The sequence below is a fragment of the Equus caballus genome, chromosome 6 (genome assembly GCF_041296265.1).
Source record: "Equus caballus isolate H_3958 breed thoroughbred chromosome 6, TB-T2T, whole genome shotgun sequence".
NCBI classification, from domain to species: Eukaryota; Metazoa; Chordata; class Mammalia; order Perissodactyla; family Equidae; genus Equus; species Equus caballus.
The window spans coordinates 46,098,040-46,118,032 of record NC_091689.1 but is presented as its reverse complement, the minus strand read 5'-3'; the positions used below and the strand labels follow the sequence as shown (position 1 = coordinate 46,118,032).

General features: G+C 49.8%; 1 protein-coding gene across 5 annotated transcripts in view; it reads right to left on the bottom strand.

Moving 5' to 3' along the window:
- Positions 1 to 4,806: 4,806 nt before the first annotated feature.
- NTF3 (neurotrophin 3) overlaps positions 4,807 to 19,993 on the bottom strand; it is a 67,008-nt gene continuing 51,821 nt past the window's right edge. For 4 of the 5 annotated variants that reach the window (XM_070269786.1, XM_023643012.2, XM_070269785.1 and 1 more), the window contains exon 2: positions 4,807 to 5,911. In XM_070269786.1, the coding sequence (XP_070125887.1) occupies positions 5,117 to 5,911 (795 nt within the window). In that variant the 3' untranslated portion in view covers positions 4,807 to 5,116. Of the gene's footprint in view, positions 5,912 to 8,528; positions 9,295 to 19,993 lie in introns of those variants that run through there. The other variant, XM_070269787.1, reaches the window with a different exon arrangement.

Below are 19,993 nucleotides of genomic sequence, written 5' to 3'. Positions count from 1 at the left end.
AGACCCCCTGGGTTCCTATCTGGGCACTCCCCCTAACCAGCTGTACGACCTCAGGCAAGTTAACTTTTCTTACCCAGTGTCCTCAAGTGCACAAAAGGGTTAAAACTACCAGGGTGTACACAGTGCCTTACATGGAGGAGGCAGCCGGGAAATGATGACCATTATTATTATTATTATTTATTCTTCCATGTGACCTTATCTTCCACTCCCTAACCCCAGCGCCAGCTTCTGATGCTTTCGTACCAAATCATAAGGCCCGCAGCTCCATCGCCTTCCGTTTTGCCTGGTGGAGTCTGCCTGATGCCTCTTCTGTCTTAAATCCTCAACCCTGATCAGCCTGTTTTCTGGCCCTAGGAATGTTCATTTTCCATATGCTCCCCAGCTGGCTACCAGCTCAGTCTCCTAAAGGTTAAATTCGTGTTCCAGAACATTCCTTTCAAGCATTACCTTTCTTTAAAAAAATGCAATACATCAACGGTTAGGATATCAAAGGAGCTACACACACACACACATACACACACATGCAATCGCATGCATGAGCGCCCACCCACCTCCATACGTCTCTGTGTGAAAAGCCATCTAACTCATTAAGCCGTGTTTCATAATTTCCCAGTAAACTTTTATATTTTCTTGCCACAGAGGCTTCTGTAATTGAATTGGCAATGTCATTACTGAACTCTCTAACAGTTCAACTCAGCCAAACTCATCAGCAGTAGCCAGTTTCTAGAAAAGGCTTTTGATATCTCTGGGCCTTTGCCTTCCCCACCCCCTTGCTCCTCCCCACCCCAGGCCCCAACCCCAGGTACAGCTGTGCTTGTATCATTGGCCTTCCATGTACTATGACTGAATACAGGCCAAGGACTGAAGGACACAAACCCACGGTCCTCCCAAATGCTTCCGACCTGCTCTGTGGTTCTGCTCTTCCAAGCTGAGCCAACCTTCAGCTGGAACCAAACAAGAACCCAGGGGCTCCAGTCAACTCAGAGGCGCCTGCATTTCAGCTTGTTGTGAAACACATGTGCCTTGTGAGAAGACCCCTCGGCCACCGAAACTGGAGAAGGCATATGTGAAGAGTTTGAGTCTCCTTTGATTTGGGCGTGGGGACATTGCTAAGGAAGAGCATTAGCCTGAAGAAGGCTCCAAGGGACATAAGCAGCCTTCGGTGGCCGCGGCTCTTCCTGGGTTTGTGGATCAGAGCTCACGCGAGGCCCTTGGGCCAGGGGGTGGGGTAGGTGGTGGTGTAGACAGGTGGCTGTTCTCTGGGCTGCAGAGTGCCCTGGCCGAGGCCGAGCAGAGCTGGAGCTTGGTGAGGCAACGCCGGGCCTAACCGAGGACCCAGTGCTGCCTCTGCACACCCAGGGCCGTCGGAGCTTGAAGCCTGGGAGCTGCGTCTTCCTGGGGAAGTCAGCTCTCTAGGTGGCCGTAAACTGACTACACAGACTCTTTCCTGAACACGTGTTCAAAGGTGATCAAGTAAATGCAGACAGTTTCTCCAAGCCTCAGCGGAGGGTTTCTACTGGAGTAAATGAACTAAAAAGCACACATAAACACACATACATAGGAAAGGGAACCACAAAGGAATGCTCAAAAATGCCAAATCCTAATACACCAGCCGGGAGAAGGCATGGTTGGACACAAGTGGCAGAGTGAAAGAGAGAGAGTACAAGAACAAAGCTGTCTGGGAGCTTTGCAAGAAGGCACGCACACACACACAGACACACTCTTCAGAAAATCATGCAGGGTGCTAGCAGTGCTGCAGAGAAACATTAGAAATACCTGCCCTGCAGTGTCAGCTGAGGAGGACGAAAACCCTGTTGGTGACACTGGACCAGCGGTTTGATGGAGAAACCTGTAGAAGAGCACTGGGTAAATGCTACCCTGGGGTCTGCCTTCCGTGGGATAGCTGATTGATACACTGTAATTAGGACTAATCCTTCACCCTTCCTACCAGAATTCCAGAATGAGGACGCCTGCAAATCCCCCAAAGCTAATCATCATCCTCATCATCACTAACACTCAAGGGGGCTTCTCATGTGCCAGGAACTGGATTTTTTCCCTACATTACAAAATAATCCTATGAAGTAGGCACTATCCTTGTTTTACAGATGAGAAAACAAAGGCTCAGAGAGGTTAAGCAACTTACTCAAGTTCACACAGCCTGTAAATGGGGGAACCTTGGAGACTTATGAGAGGGCAGAGAGAAGCCCCCACCAATGGCCCACAGAGCTTCTCATTGTCGCATTCATTAAGGAAGTGAGGACTGTCCAGTCTGGATACTGGCCCTCTCTGCAGGAGAGTCTCATGATGCTGAAAGTCCGCATTAAGACAGGCGAGTTACCCAAGGTCATGCAGCTACTGGCAACAAAGCTGGGCCAGAACGGGTCTTCTCCATCTGGTCAAGTTCTTCATGCTACAGCCGGGCTCTCTGTTCAATGAAGCTCCGACAAGAAACCAAGCAACATGGGAAGATGAAGGCGAGGGTGGAGTTGTCCAGGAGCTAGATACCAGCCCTCCAAGGCCCTGCTGTCTCAGAGATGAGTTTACTTCCAACCTATCGCAGTGGCCAATGTGCACATTGGCCAGAAACAGGCCTCCTATGAACCTTGAGGAAGGCTCTGCCCAGGGCCTGTAAGCCAACATGTTGACCTTGGCAGAGCTCGAATGCCCTCTTATGCCAATAAAGTTACTAAAACAGAACTGGGTAACACTTCATTGCCCTGCCCCCAGCATGGGAGGTGCAGAGCTGTCACATGGCCTGAAGCCCAGAGTTCCTTCAAGGATAGTTTTTGTCTCATCCCCAGGTTCATTTCCTCCGCAAAGTTGCACGTACCGGAGATGCCTGCTGCTCCAGACTCGCCCTTGACGTGCAGGCAAACTCCTTCCGTTCAAGGCAAAGCCCAGGACTCGCTCTGCTGTTTAGGGGCTGTGCCTTCCCAGGCTGCGGTCTGGGACCTCCATCACCCAAGCGCATCTTCCCAGGCAGCCGGACCCTCTAGACAGGCTCTGTGCCCACTCGGAATACAAGTTCCAGAAGAGGAGCATAAGGCCTCCTCAACTCCAGCCTGAGAACTGAAGACATAAGACTCCTGTTATCCTAGCAGTGGCTTTATTGTGCTCCTGACGTAGCTCATGAAGCAAGAGCTACAAAACGTTTCCACGCAGAGAACTCTGCTTTTCATTTCTCTAGGATGGTAATGTTCATTCTGAAGTGCAGTGCTGCCATGCAGAAGGGGTGGGGAGGGGCGAGCGGGAGGAAACGGGCCTGCGCCATCACTTAACCAGCGATTAAATCTTCACTCTGCCACTTTCCTCCTCAGTAATCACAGGCAAGTTAAATTCTCGAGCCTGTTTCCTCACTTGTAAATGGAGATGATCATGGCTACCTCGAAGATTTGTGACAACTAATGGTGGCAGTGTCTGAAAGTGCCCAGCACATAGTGGGCACACGGCAAACTCCTCATTTCCTGCCCTCGTATTTTGGGCATCCAGAATCGGGTGCAGTGTAATGATGCTCTTAACTGAAGCCACTGCTATTTGCTGAGCCCGTTTCAAGAGGTTCATGTCACATAAAGGACATGTGCTATTAGGCGTGTGTTAGAGAGATCTTGGGGCGTGGTCGGCCCTAGATGGAGAGAGCACATGCAGGCCTTGAAGGCAGGGGATGCAGAGAAGGCACAGGACAGGGTTTCAGGGCAGAAGGGCAGCTTCCATAGTGGGACAGTGGGCACATTGTGCCTCTGACAAGATGGGAGATGAAAGTCCTTAGGCTCCAGCCCCAAGAGGATGAACTAATTTTCAGTGGAAAAAGGAATCAACGAACCCCTTGGGGCACACAACTAGTGTCCTCCTCAAGGCAGGACAGGGGTGGCCATCGCCACAGTGCTGCCTCGGCTGTTGCGGACCCCTTCTGGAACTCAGTAGGCACCGGGGAGCTTCCTTCCATTTGGGCTTTTTACATCCAAGGGGATGAATCAACCCACAACAATGCAGAGGAACACAATACCTAAGAAAGGAGCGGGAGGGAACGGACAAGGAGCTATCATTCTCGCATGCCTGCCCTAGGCCGGGAAGTGGACGGTGCATCTTCCGCTGAATCCTCAGGCCAGCCCTGTGAGGTAGGCAACGATCCCCATCTGACTTTCTGACCTGAGTAAACCTGGGCTCAGAGAGCCTTCAAAATCTTGCCCCAAGTCACAGGGAAGAAACTGGAATTTGAACCTAGAACTGACTCCGAAACATGAGCATTTTCCAATTCCTCATGCAGCTGTAGGAGGGGCCGCCACGGGAGGGCACAGGCCATACCATGAGGATCTCCTATCAGTAAACTCTCTTGTGTGTGTAGATTATTCACGACCTATTTCAGTTTACTTCTGGGTAACCATACAATTACTCTGTCACAAATAGTTAAAAATTTTTTCCTATGTGCCTAAAAAGGATAAAAACCGCTTGCAAAAAGCAAAACAAAAACTAAAGCCAAAAAAGAATTCCAATCCTTAAACAACACCAAACCCCAAAACAACAAATGTGCTGAAAAGAAACTTCCAACACTCAAATTGTAGGTTCCTTGTTATTGTTCCAGGACCACGACACTGGAGCAAGTCATCGTTCTAATCGGCAAAACTGATGGCAGAGAGAGGGGCACAAGTTCTGGACCGCGAGCTCACTGGCCGGGATTAAGAGGGAGCTCGAAGCTGCCGGCTATCATTTTCAATGCAGGTGGTAACAGTTCTTTTAATTAACTCATCAAACGTGAAGTATACCAGAAGCGGGGGTATCACTGCGTCTACACACAACTCTGACATCATCTGATTTTAACAAGTTTACTAAAACGACAGTCATGGCCTTGACAATACTGAATGCAAAATACTGGTGTACACAGATTTTACAGACGGCTCCCGAGAGCCGGGTCACAGAAGAAGGTTTAACAGATGGGAGAGGCCTGAGGGAAGGCAAGCACACTGATTTTATTGAGAAAAAAGCTTATATACTGTAGGGTTGCTGAAGTTTAATAAATAAAGGTCAACTTATAATATATAAAAACAATATAAACATTTATATGCTACATGCATATCATATAATTTAAAGTAATAATTTATATATGGGGAGAGATGCCAATTCATGTTCTTCCGATTTTTCTCGACAAGGCACACACACAGGAAGTGTCTATCCGTATCCATCGCCAGCCTACGAGTTTATTGTTTTCTGACGTCAGTGCTCGGACGTACGTTTGGGACGTTTTGCACTGAGAGTTCCAGTGTTTGTCGTCGATCCCCCTGCAACCGTTCTTGACAGGCCTGGCTTCTTTACATCTCGTCTCATAAAAATATTGTTTGACAGGAGAGTTGCCGGTTTTAATCTCCCCCAGCACCGTGACCTGGTGTCCCCGAATGTCGATGGCTGATGACTTGTCGGTCACCCACAGACTCTCGCTGTCACACACGGAGTACTCCCCTCGGTGGCTCTTGTGCTCCGCGTACCTCTTCCGCCGCGATGTTCTGTTGGCCGCCACGGGGTTGCCCACGTAATCCTCCATGAGATACAAGGGCGGGGGCTCCAAGGGCGTGCTGTCACTCAGCAGGACCCGGGGTGAGTTGTAGCGTCTCTGTTGCCGCAGCAGCTCGGTGTCCATGGCAATCATTGGCTGGAATTCCGCCCTGGCGGGCTCTCCCCGCGCCGGCTCCCGGGGGGCGTCTGCTTTGGGCAGGGTGCTCTGGTAGTTTTCCTTAACGTCCACCATCTGCTTGGAGAGCTTGTTTTTCAAAATATCTGCCTGGATCAGCTTAATAATCAGGGAATTGAGTGAGTCTTCTGGCAAACTCCTCTGATCCATGTTGTTCCCTTGGATGCCACGGAGATAAGCGAGAAATATCACATAAAACAAGATGGACATCACCTTGTTCACCTGTAAGAGCTGAAAAGGAAACACAGGTGTTACTAGCAGGCTGTGGCAGCTGAGTCCACGTCATTCGGGGACCAGCCACCTGTGAGAGCGGGAGAGCCAGGCATCACCACCCTCGGCGAGCACCCGAACTCTGGATGTCCAGACAAGGTTGTCTGTTTCTTCCCCGACCCTGGGAAACACTGCTTTAATACAAGCCCTCTGAATCTCTAAGGCACCTTCTCTCCTCGACTTTCACATGCCTTCACTCAACAATCTTTCTTCTAGCATTGTGGTTGTGTGACAGGGCAAGAGATGTTCTCTGTGTCTGCATGTGGGTTGTGTAAGTGAGAGAGAGAGGACAAAATCATTTTTTAACAAAGTACCAAAAACGTTAATGGAGAGAATATGGTATAGGGCGTTTAAATCTCTTTCTAGGACCAGGCCACAAGGAGCATGAGAGGCTGAGGCAGGATGAGGAGGCCGCTCCGGTCTGGTCTCTGCTTTCTCTCCTGGACAGACAGCACCTACTGCATCTGCATCTGAAGTCTACTATATCTGCAGCCTTCTGTTGTGTGTGGACGATGTCCTTCTGCTTCTTTAAATATCACTTGAGCCTGGAAAGACCATCGCCCACTTCACCTTGGCAAATTATGAAGAAATTGAACCTGAAAATTATAAACACGTGTTTACAGTCTTTTATCATCAGCAGTAGCCTTGCAATTGTCTCAAGAAGTATAGCTCTACTGTCTCCCGTCCCCGGCCAATGCAGCCCCTGGGGTCTCTCAAAGGAATGAACACCCTGAGGCTGGGGGCTGGGTCAGCTGCCTCTATACTGTGGCGCATCCCTGGCCGGGCCAGGCCCGGTGGAATCATTCTCCTACCCCTGTAAATGAACATATGGGGCCACAGCCCACTCTGTGCAAGGGGCCTGAGTTTCGGGGTGCTCTGCCAAGCTCCCCAATGGACATGCTTCCCCAGGGCACCTAGTTGCTTCTTGGACACCTCCCTCACAAGGCAGCAGCCCTGCCAAAGCTCTACTTGCGAAGATGGAGATGCAGCAACAATCAGCTCAGATTAATGGGCTGGACTTGCCCTGAATAGCAAGATTCCTCGTTGATTAATTTTTTCTTGCTTGGTTTTTTAAAGTTTCCATTACAAACTGTTTCTTTTAGTGGTTCTATTTCTAATTCTCTCATCTAGCGTAAGTGGCATTTTAACCGATCAACGCTCTCATCCCGTTGCCATAGTGGAACCTCAGCACAGGGTTTCTGTTGAGTCCTGGTGGAATTACACGGCTGATCTTGAGACAGCTTCCTTGCTGGTCTCTCCCTCACTAGAGCAAAGCCCAGATTTTCCAAAGCTTGGCGCTCTCCAACCTCTCCGGGGGGTGGGGGGGGGTGCGGAGTGGTGGCTACGCTAGCGACATGACCTGTCCCCTGTGATTCACGTCACCTGCCTGGAGGAATTCACTCTTTAATGACCATTGCTACCACCTCACTGGCCGCCAGGGGAACATCGTTTCCTCTTTAAAGCTCTGTCTAAAATGGAAAATAAAAACCCTTCCCTCCGTTCACCTTTGGTATTTCCAGACTTTGCTAAACCTAGGGGGAAAAAAGAAGGGAAATAAACAAAGGTGACACAAGAGATAGAAAAGCAGTCCAGCTTACCAAGTACCCACGTCCGAGCCTGCCCTGCCAACCTGCTCCCAGGACTCACAGCCGTGGCCGCTTCCTGTCTTGTCTGAAGAACCGCTCTCCTGTCCCCAGGGGCCAACAGCGGCGCAGGCACTTTGCTCCAACTTCCTCCTCCCACCTCCTGGCTTGTCTCTCTGACAAGGGATCATCTTCCTTCCATGGGAACCCCTCTCTGGACCACTGAGTCCTTTAAGGTCAAAGATGAGGGGAGCCTAACTTTGCTGACCAGCCCTAGAGATTGCCCTAGGAACTGTATGATCCTAGGAAGATGGTTCCCACAGGCTAACTCATCTCCCTCCCATTCTGGATATGAGTGACATTTCCTTCATCCTGCGGGACCAACACAACAAAACTTGAACAACCCCAGAAGTACGGCATACACGCAACTAGAATTATACCTCCCTCTCCCCATCAAAATAGAATAGAGCTGCAATAAAATAATTTGGGACTGAGAGTCTATCAAAAAACAATTTATTAAATCACCCCAAAGTCCAGCCTTCGTAAGCTAAGAATATACAGGCTGTCTGCTCCCAGGGAAACAGATCAGGTGTGGTCAGCGGAGAGGTCCCAGGTAGAAGCAGAGTCAATGTATAGATGTGTAAGGTACTGACAAGGGTGAGTTGATAGGAAGGATGATGGATGATGCTGATTGACTGGGGATGCAAAAGGAAATCACTTTACGGGCGGTGGCCTGCATATGGAACCAAAAGGTATTAGAAGGAGGAGAGCGTTCAATCCAACTCCTTCATTTTATAGATGATGAAAACCTCATCCGCAGTTTAAAGAAGAGGAGAGACACACCTGGGTAGGGAGGGGTCCTTTGCACTCCAGGCCCAACCTCTCCTTTCAGCTTATTAAGATCAGGCTCACACGCCCCGTGTTCGGCCCCGTTCACCGTTCAAAAGCTGCTTGAATAAGCTTTACGACCCCCGCGCATGTGCTGTTGCCCTCACCTTCACCCTTTCAACACCTCTCCTGCTGACACTGGCCCAGTCTTCAGTGCTGGTTCAAACGCTAACTTTTCCACGATGCTCTCCGAGAGCAGCGACCACTGCTTCCTCTGCATTCCTGCACCATGTTTCCAGAATGGCTGGGGTGGTAGGTATCACATCCCTTATGGCATTACATGGCTTCTTCACTAGATTCTTTCTTCTCGGAGGCCACAAACCCCTTCCTTCCCGTGTGTGTCTGCGCCTCTCCCTTGTGTCCACGCCGCAGTGAACACAGGTGGAGGTGAGGTCCGGGTGCAGTGAGTCAGAGAGAGAAGTGAGGGTGGCTGAAGGCAGAACCAGCCACAAAATTTGCAGGGCACAGTGCAAAAATTATTCAGAGGCGGGATAGTGGCAGGAAGCATGAACTTGTTTGAGCCAATGCTTTGAGCCCCCAGGCGCATGCTCCATTGTCCCATTGGACCTCACTTACAGAACACACATTCAAAGATAAAATTCTTAAGAATTTCAGGAGGATGACCAGATAGCATTAAACCCTAAGTGTGGGGGTCCCTTTCTGAGTGCAGGACCCTGTGCAAAGGCAGCAATTGCAAGTCCATGGAGCCAGCCCTGGATTCAGGGACTAAGACATTCCATCTCAGTGAAACGGTTTGAAGGTAAGAGTAGAAATCCACTTTTGGTCAGGAGGGATGCGCAAAGCCCAGAGAGCACTGTGCGGCAGGGGCTCCTGTTGAGAGCTGTGGACAGGAGCTGTGATGTCAGCGACAATCTGGCGGGGAGAGCCTGGGGTTATGGAACATGAAAGAGCCCTTGAGACTGCCTGCTCTCCCCTTCCGGGAAGCCGCGACCAAGGAGCGGTGAACTAAACGGGGGCCATGGGAGGGGTCAGGATCAATAGGGAGGAATATTTTATCACTGATGTTGCTAAGAACTGCCAAGCACTGATCCTAAAAAGTAGACTGACTTTTACTTGATTTTATTATTGTTTTTAAATTCTCTACAGACAATATGACTGCTTGTACCTGGGGGGACTGTTCCTACCACCCAACCCGGGTGTGCGCATTTGGTTGATTACAATGCGGATCTCCTGATTCTTTGAAAAAACCCTCCCCCTTCTCGGGTCCCAAGCACGCAAACTCAGCACAAAGAAATCAGGCCACCACTGTTGCAGGTGGTGTGGCACAAATGGAAAAGATCTATAATATAAAAAGTTCCCAAAATGCCCCTTAGCGTAGGTCCTACCCATTTCTGGATCTGTACTGTTTCTTATCAACAAATCCAAAAACCTGCCACGATACTTTGGAATAAGTAATGTGAGTAAATCATCTGCAGGTTGGTTTCCAAACTATTTGAAGGCTGCATTAAAACCCAGCAGGCTTCCTGTGAACTCCACTTTGATAGTCTTTTTTAGCTTTTTCATAGAGAGCGAGCCCAAGAATGTTGCTAGTAGAACTTGCCAAAACACAGACGTTTAAAGCTGCAAAAGACTCTACAAGACCTCTTCCTTTTTAGAAATAAGGAAACCGAGGCCTGGAGTGGTGGCAAGGTGAGTTGTGTAAGGTCAGACTGCTAAATCTCGGCTGAGGGTGATGGAGGACACTCAGTTCTTAAGTGCAACAAAAACCATGTGGCTTGTGCGTAATCATGATTATTGTGGGTGTAAATAATGAAATCTATACGAAAGCACTTAGCACAGTATTTGGCACATAGTGATACACTGGAAATGTTCAGTGAACGTGAACCTGAATTATCTGTGACAGCAGAGATGATGCACGCCTGCCCTCTGTGAACACATGGAAGGTACCAGAGAACTGGTTTCCTGGAGTGCGGTGGTGAAAAAGGATAGGCAGTGCCAGCTTGACCCAGGCAAGGCACACCAGTGAATTCTCCAGTTGAGAGAGACTTTCATGCTCCTTCTCTGGTGGTCACTGTAGTTTATAAAGACTCTCATTTAAGCAACTGACCTATTGTGTTCTCATTGTCACTATGTCCCCTCTTTGATGATGGGGCCATGTCTTTTTCATCCACACATGCCTGATGCCTAGCACAAGGCTGGACTGTTGCAGAGTCTCAATGTCTATTTGTTGAATGAGTGCCTACTACGATCAAGACCCACCCAAGACACTGGCCTGAGGTCCTGTATGGCCTTCTGCCAAGCCTGGTTTGGAAGCCAATCAACTCTGCCTTCTTTTCCCAAAGAAAATACAGGCCCTGGCTCTGAAGTAGGCCATGGTCCCCAGGCTCTTCTTGGCTATAATTGGAAAAAGACCTGTTAAAGACCTCAGTAAAACCCCTTCCTACCCTCTCCCCAGTGCCCGTTTCCCCTGCTCAGAGTTTTCCAGATCCTGACCAACTTGCATATGCTATTTCCCTCACTTAGAAATGCTTTCCCACATATGGTGTTTTCTCAGTCCCTGGAGCAACATTCCTACAAGGTTTCACCATCCCTCAAAATACTCAAAAGAGAGCAATTTCTGATTCCTCCTTTTTGGCTCAGTTTACAATACACACATAGCGTTTTCGGGTATTCGGGAAGCAGCTGAAATGGAAAAGGAAGCTGGGCTGGAGAGTGGCACAGGACCTGAGCCCCTAGCAGGCACCCGTGCCTGTCCTGTCACATAAAGAGATGGGGGCTGTACCCCCTGAGTTCCAACTGAGCTCTCCAGGCCTGGCTCCCTGACACAGGAGCACCTCCTCCAGACCATGTACCATCGCTTACTGCACGTGTGCGGGGTAAATTTTTAGCCTGGTGAGAGGGGGAGCACCAAGAACAAAAACGCTATGTGCCAGGGACTGACATACATTAAATCTTTAATCTTGATGACGACTCCTCTGAGGTAGCTGCTTCCATTTCCCATTTCAGATGAGGCACCACATGGTTTAGGAACTGGCTAACAAGCAGCAGAGCCAGGGTTTGACCAGTCTGGCTCCAGAGTTGATGCTCTTAACAATTATACTGTGCTGTCTCTCTGTCTGTCCCTGCTCTCAAAGAGCCCAGAGGAAGCTCCAGTTCCAAGCCTGGAGCCAGGACAGCTGCCACCCTGCAGGTTAAGCACCACCCCCTCCACGAAGCCTCAGATCCAGGCAGCATCTCCAGGGACTTGCAGCCACCACTCCTGTCCCCTCCTCCCCATATGCCCTCGGGAACTGTCCCCATGAAAAGAAACAAAATTCAGCTGACTCCTGTCCCTCCTGGGCCTGCTGTTCTCTGAGGTCAGGCCCTCTGCAGGTCAGCCGTCCCTGCAGAGGCCATGTGTTGTAGTGGACACAGCACCGGACATACCTCCTCAAGCCCTGGGTTTGGCACCAGCCCTGGAAACCAGGGGGACTTACAGAGGAGGCATAAAGCCTCTGTTCTAGCTTTCCTCAGGGAGAAGGCATCAGATCCAATGTGGAGCCATTTTTTTAATTTGCCAAGTTTTAAATATGCAAATTCAAGAGATTTTGTTATTTCTGGTCCAGCCACATCCTCTGGAGGCAAATGCATTCTCTGGCTGGGGTTAACGAGGACACAGTCCAGCTGCATCCAGACGGGCCTAATTCTTTGGAGAATTTCTGCAGCTATGACATGGTCTCTGACTAGTGCTAAGGGCTCAGAAGACCACATCCTGCCAGATAACGCTAATATCTTGTTCAGGGAATGGAAAGGGAGAGAGTTGGGAAAGCAACAGATGTAAAGTAGAATGACACAAGGGGAAGGAACGTGGTGGAAATATTAAAGGAAGGCCATAAAGACTGGCAAAACTTGTTCCCCGTATCTTAATTGCAAAATTAATGCAAACTGGCTTTGTTCTGAACACAGGTCTTGAGGCCTTAAAATTAGTCTGTGGGGCCACATGAAGATGTTCTGACCCATAACACGGCTGGGAGCTGGGAGAGAGAGATCCTGGCGGAGCCTGCACTGGGGATTGGTCTGGTTTTGGTTAATCTCTTTATTAATGATCCGGAAGCAGGAGAGAGGAAAAAGCGGCAGATTAATTAAAAGGCACAGATGACGTTCAAAGGGAAGGTGCTGCAAACGGCGCTGAGGACAGACCAATTATTCCCCAGCGCCCGGGGCGGGGGGGGCAACCTGGAAACAGCATGTGAGATTCAAACTGGAAACATGTAGGTTAACTCACTGGGGGCAAGATGAATCCAAAACCAACACGGGAGGGAAATGCTTGTAAAAGGATGAAGGGAAGGAGTGACTTGGAATGGCTACAAGGCGTAAATGAGAAATGAACTCACATGAACAGGGCTGTGCGCGTTTCCACGGCACCGTCTCCCCTATGCGCTTTTCTAAAACCCGCCTCGTTCACTCTTAGCACACCTCTGGAGTGGTGGCAACTATCACAGTCCCTGTCTTAGGAAGCACACAAATACATAAATTGAGCTTTAAAGAGGGCAAGCAATAGATCTGGGGGCAGGGAGCGAGTCACCAAAAGATGCTGATGAGCATGCTTGAAATTCCTCCAAACCAAAAGTGAGGAGTGATCTCGAGCAGGGAGGGCCGCCCTCTCTGTGCCAGATTTGGTGGCACCTCCTTGGAGGACCCCTAGCCCCTGGGCAGGTCTGCATCTACGCAGTCCAAACCGGCAAGAGCAGAGGCAGGCAGATGATTCCTATCTTCTTTAAAAATTCCTCATTCTGCATAGTTCCTCTTTAGAGCTTAAGTAACTCAGGGTTCTGAGACCGAGTGACATGGACAACCCTTGGCCCCAGATCTGGAGAAGGACCAGGTCCTCAATTTTCAGGAGATGCCGGCCTCCCAGCAGAAACAAGGCACACCGTCAACAGGGGAGGCGTATTCCAGGATGAAACAAAATGAAATAGAGAAACTCAGAAGGTTGACTCGCCTCCTTCAGAAAGGCCTTTCTGAAACGGGTCCCTCTTAGAGGCCAGACAATGAGAAATAGAGACCTCTGAACCGACAAGGAGTCTCTGTCCAGAAACAAGCTCAGTGCGCTGAGAGGGAAGTCGAAAGCTGTGAGTTGGCTTTGCATAGCTGTTGGGACAGCAACTTTTCATTGTTCAAAGCACACCCTCCTGTGGCCTGAGGCAGTGAAAGACGAAGGTATGGCGCATGTAAAAACAACGTGAACCAGCAGCTCCAGGAGGAAGGTGGTACAGCGATGCCCCAGGCCAAGGAACCCTCTGTCTTGGCCCCGTCTTGGCAAAGAGATCTGAAAGGAGCTTGGTATGCTGACACAAGCCCCAGGAAACTCAGATTTACTTCATCCTTTGCATACTGCAAACTCTCATTTCATGGCCAGAGGGTGGACAAGGAAGCATCAGCGGAGAAAATTTGTCAATACAGCTACTGGCCATTATGGTATTTATCTAGTAAATTTAGATTCTTTGTTTGGGGCACTAATGCTCATCCACCACGTGCATGAAGGTGTGCATGCATGGGCTTGTGCACGGGTGCACACACATGCACACACCCTATAGCCCCCCAAGACGAGGATGGGTGACAGTCAGCTTACTTCCAAATTATTGTATCATTTAATATTCTAAGACGTGATTTCGGTTTATTTTCTGCAGCTAGGTTAACTCCACTTTCCAAATGTGAAATCACACAAGGGAGGGCTGCTACAGTTACACAGAGGGTTGGGGGTACAGCTGGTGTTAAACTCTCAGCATCGGAATGACTGCCCCAAGTCAACTTTTCTGTTTTGGATTTATGCCTCATGTTTGCATTGGGTTTATGTGTCAAGCATATGCATTACCTGCGAAGTGCTATATAGCTGTAAGTTAATATTATTACAAAGTAGGGACTGCTGAGTAATTGATGTTTAATAATTATAATAAGTAATGGTGATGATGATATGTATCTTGTTTACCCAGCTGAGACTGGGTCTCAAAGTGGCAGAATAAAGCAGTTGGTTTTATCTTGAGAACTGGAGGCTAAGGGGAATCCCAAAGCATGACTTCCATCCACTCTGATGCCTCTTCCAAACCAAGACCACAGCTGGCTTGGCAACGCCCAAACCTTGACTGTGCATCAACCAGAGCAGCAGCAGCAAGGCCGGGATCAGCTCAAACCATAATGGTTTGGCCCTCAGAGACATGGCCGCGGTAAGTGTGGTCAGATGGCAGCCTTCCTCCTCCAGGCTTGGCGATCAGGCCTGAGTCAGATACAGCCAACCTTCTTTCATGAGGACAAGGGATTGGCAAACGGGCCGTGGCTGTATTTGGTCTGGATCTCCTCTCCAGGAAACCACGATGTCTGAAGACTCCGAGGGCCAAGGCTTCCTGCCACGCTGCTGGGCGTCTCTCCCTTCTGCTCACCTTGGCCGCCATCATTCACCTGAACACTCTCACAGACCAGGAAACTGAGGCAGGAGAGACGTCTATGTGTGCTTTTCTGTGCCTCCTCTCCCCAACACGTGAAGGGATGCTGGGATGTGCACACAAAAAGAAAATCAATCTTCCACCCAAACTGGAGTATGTGGTAGGCACTTCATAAACGTCATGATTCCAGTCCCAAACAGTCTACTGACTCTCGTTCTGGCAGCTGAGAGAGACGAAAAAGCAACCAGAAGCTTGTCCTCTGGAAGAAATTTTGGCACCAACACTCTGAGCCCAAAACTGTGTTTAATCACAGACACAGTAATAATCATCGTTTCTAATAACAGCTAGCACTTACTGAGCCGTGCCATATGCTAGAGATTTTGTGGGACACTTCACGTGGATTACCTCAATGAATCCTCACAGAGACGACATTCTCCCCACTTTTCAGCTGAGGAAACTGAGGCTCAGAGGGATTAAGTCATTTTGTCTGAGATCATACATCAATTGAGAGGCAGAGCCAGGATTCAAACCCCTGTCTGTGTGGTCCCACAGGTCTTACCAGTAATACCTCCCATTACACTCCAGAGAGTCTAAGGCACCTGCCACCTGCCTGCAGTGAACTAGGCAGCGAGCACCATGCTGGTGTGTTAATGCTGCTTTCCTTTTTGACGGAAAGAGACAACCAAGACTGGTGCTCTGAAGTGGAAAGAGGACATTTCACAGTGTACAGCTGGAGTCACCAATTCAAGTGGCTGGAAAGCATGTCTACGTAACATGGGGCTAACAGGCTCATTTATCTACGCTTTAGTTCCTCCAAATGTAAACTATTCCTCTCCTCTTTCCTTATTGGATGGCAAAGAAGACCAAGAACGCTGGGATCCTTTTTGAAAACTGAGAGATTTTCGGAGGTGAGACAGATTTCTGATTACGTGGTTTTCATAGATTTGAGTCGATTCATGGTTGGTAAGGAGAGACAAAATGACGTGGACTCTCAGCACACCTCCTGCTCCAATTTGTGAATAAAAGCCAACTCTGCCACCAGCCAGCTTTGTGGCCACGGGAGGATCGCTGTTGCTCTTGGGGTCTCCACCCCTAACGCTGTTTCTCCGTGCTACTGCGACTCAGGACAGGACTGCCCCTCATCGTTCAGTTTTGTCCTGCACACATGAAGCTCTGGCTCCCATCTACTAAATATCAATCGTGTCCCCCAGTCATTGTGACAACCGAAGAAAAGCACTCACACTTTTCCAAATACCATCTGGGGGGCCTGATCCCTCCTGGTTAAGAATCACATAATGCTCATGGACTAAGGCAGTGGTTCTGAACCATTTTTGGATCTTTGACCCTTTTTAACATGTGATAAAAGCTGAAGAACCTTTCCCCTAAAAAACACACATACTAACATAAGAGAAAACTTTTGCAAAAAAATCTCAAGGCAGTTCACAGACTCCCTAAAGCCCAGCGATTCTAGGAGAAGAATTCTTGAACTAAAGAGTCCCAAAGGTGCTTTCTAGCTAGAATACTCCATGCTTCTATTACTCTCTGCCATCCTTGAGTTATTTCTTCACTAGATCAAATAATTCTCATTACCAGTCTCATTTTATGGGCCTCCCTGTTTCTCTGTGTCCCTTTGAAGCTACGCAGAGGCAGGCACTAGCATCCTAACATACTAGGATTCTCCTGTAATGGGAAGGCTATGGCGGGAATGTGACCTGCCTGGAATGAAGCAAGAAATTAGTGGAAGAGCCAGAACTAGAACCCAGCTCCCCAGAGGACCAGCCCTCTGCTACAGAGCAGTATATTTAAGAACAGGAGGGGAACCTGCCCACAGAGCTTATCTGCCTGCAGGGCTTCTCTAGAAGACATAGGGATCCCACGTGAGCCTGACCAACATGGCACGTTTACCAATACACTATGAGATGGCTGGGGCTCCTGTAGCCTGAGCTAGCCTAAGAGGTAGCCCATGGAGGCAGAATCCTTCCCTTCTTCCTTTTACAAATATCTGTGTAGCATCAGCACCGTCATCTGTAACATCCACATCCCTCAAGGGCTTTGGAATTTCATACATTTTCCTTTCTATCTTTCATCTTGCCACCACTCTGGATGACTTTGCCTCCAACCTGATGGCTTTCAAATTCCTTTGCTCCCTGTTCCTCAGTGCCCTCAAGAGCAGTGCTTTCCATTATGTTTGAACACTCATCTGTTTCAGAAGAGCTTCTCTCCATTCCAGCCAACTGCCGTTGTGACTCTAAGGATGCTGAGCACTGAGTGTGGCTGCACATTCTCTCAGGAGGAAAAGCTGGAGGTGGCAGGACTGCAGGGCAGTCGCCGGCCACTGGCCTAGGGAGACATCCCTGGACGCCTGAGAGAGGACGTTTAAGACAAATCGAGTCTCTCTCCATATGTCAGACAGCACAGGTGGGTAAATTCATTACTCTACAAGAGGGTCTATCCAGAAAATACACTGGGGCAAGATTTTGTGCACAAGCACATTGCTAATTTAGAACAGGGCTGCTGATTTTTGATGCTCCTCCCATCTGGAGGTGGTGTCTACGTGCCCTCCACTTGTCTTGGGGAGTTTGTGGTTATTTTGACCCATCCAGTATAGTGGAAGCAATACTGTGACCTCCAAGGCTAGGCTATAAGAGGCCATGCAGTTTCCGCCTATTGGAGCCCCGAGCGGCCGTGTGAGTTGTCTGACAGTCCCGAGGCCACCACGCTGGAGGGGCTCCCCAGGTCTTCCCGTCAGCCCTGCCAAGGCTGGCAAGTGAAGCTGGCCTGGTTAATCCATGCAAGCCCATCAGTCAATTAAATACCACCAAGTGACCTCTGTCAAGCCGCACGGCACCAAAGAATCACCCAACACAGCTCCACCCAAATTCCTGACCCACAAAATCATAAAGAAATGAAAAAATAGCTATAGTTTCATGCCACCAAGTTTGGGGAGATTTGTTACACAGCAAAAGCTAAGCAAACACCTAGGGCTGGAAACCCTACAGAGAGTTCGGGTTAGGGGTGTCATCTTTAAGTGTCAATGATGACAGGGCATTAAATTTGCTCAGAAGAGTCTGGGTAAATTCCTGGAGGGTGGATCTAAGATGAAGCTCCAGGATAATTACTGAGGTGTACTAACTTCTTGAGGCTGGAGCACAGGAGTGGGAAAGTCCCCTGGAGGCGTCAACCACCTGAAGGTGCTCTTGGTAACGAGCTGCGGTGCCAGCGGGCCGGCTGCCAAGGGGCAAAGCAGAGGCGTGAAGCCACTCTCTACTCTTTAAGACTTCATGGTGAGTGACTGTGTGTGTGTGTGTGTGTGTGTGTGTGTGTGTGAGAGAGAGAGAGAGAGAGAGAGAGAGAGACAGGGAGGGACGGAGGAGGAGAGGCAGGCAAGTCTTTCTTGAACAGAGGGTTTCAGCTGAGTTAAAGGCCCCTGGACAGGTGGCTTTTTGACCTTCTGGGGAAAAACAGGGGGAGTGGGGGAGAATGCCCTCCCCCAAAGCCACCACTACTGTAGTCCCAGAAGGGTCTGCACTTAGACCCATGTTAGAACCCACTCCCCCCGGAGCTAGCGAAATCCCGCTGCCAGCTTCCATTTCCTTCCTGCCGGCCAGGGAGATGGATGTGCTGGCTCTGCAGACAGCGTGGACAGCCACGGGCCAGGCACCGTGGGAAAGCATGAGGCATGAGCATTCGGTTTCAGAAAGTGATTCCTGGCAGCGATGCAAAGGTCCACGAAACAGGCCATGATGCACAGGCCATTTGTACCTTGTCCCAGGAGTGGTCGGGGGCAATGGCCAGCAGCACTCTGCCATGAGAGGCCGGGAAAAGGAGCAATTCCAACCAACACAAGTGCCATGGGGAAGTAGGCCAGGTAGTGTGTGCGCCAGACTGTGTGTAAGTGTGTCTGTATGTGTGTGAATGTGTGTGAGTGTGTCTGTGTGTGCGTGTGTGTGCACATCTGTGTGGTATGTCAGGAGAGGGATGCTGAGAAGGGGAGAAAACCCAAGGTTCAGCGGGGTCCAGAGGCTGGCTGCTCCTCCTAGCTGTCCCCGTTAGTCAGAGGGAGACCTTGGACGAGCTTTTCTTCCGTCCTCCCGGGCATCAGTTTGCTCTTCTATAAAGTGAGGGAATCAGAGTGAATCATCCCGCATCACTCCAGTGCTAGCAGTCTGCCTACCCACAGGGCGTCTAAAACGAGGCTCTGGCTTGATGCTCTCTCTCTGGTCCTCTTGGACACGGAAGAGTGACAGACAGATGGCTCTGGGGGTCCTACGTACCACCCCCTCACACACACGCCCCACCAGCTCTGCTCATTTGAAGTCAGGCACACGGCTCCAGTGGCCTTCGTGGGTCCCTATGAATTGGAAACATGTAAGGACAAGCCAGGGAGAGGCCTGGGAAATAGAAGGAGAAACTCTGGGTCAAGTTTGCATTTCTCATTATTTTTCCAACCCTTCTCAAATTCCTTTTGTTTAGAAACCTCCTTGCGTTTCTGAAGGCTTCCCCCTCCCCCATCCCACCCTGAAAAAGTCTAGGAGCTCCTCCAGCCTGTAACCCTGCCGGCTAACACGTTCCATATGTCGGTCACTCTGCACGAAATGTCTGCACTCCCTTTTCTGGTCACCTCCTCCGTGGTCTCTGCACACTGCTTCTCCCCAGAGCGGCCCACCAAGCCCCTCCTGAGCCCTCAAGTCCAGAAGCATGGCTTTGGATCAGGCTGGCACACGCTGTGCTTTCCCTCCCAGGTCAATTCCCACTTAGGATTCCTGCAGATTTGCCTCCTGGGTGCCCCAGAGTGGGCTTGCCTTCGCTCCAGCCGGCCGCCCGCCGTCGCGGACAGCTGCAGGGAGACCCTCCTTATGAGCTGGGCCTAACTGAGCAGTGCTCTCACTGAGCTTGCCACATTATTTGCTTGGAGCATGCTTCCACGGCAAGGCAACACAGCTTCTATTGTCTTCCTTTCCCACCCCCTCCTCCCGTGGCTACCCACCGTGGTAAATAAAGGCGGAAGAGATTATTCCAACATAACTTCCAATGCTCCTTCTGCAGATGCAAACAGACCTTCCATCGCTCCCTGCCTGCTCTCCACCCCACGCACCCGCCTGCATCCAGCCCCCTCTGATGCATCTTCGGATGATTGAGCTTGACTCTTAAAAAACGCATTGTGCAGCTTCACTCTACTTTTTGTGGGTTCC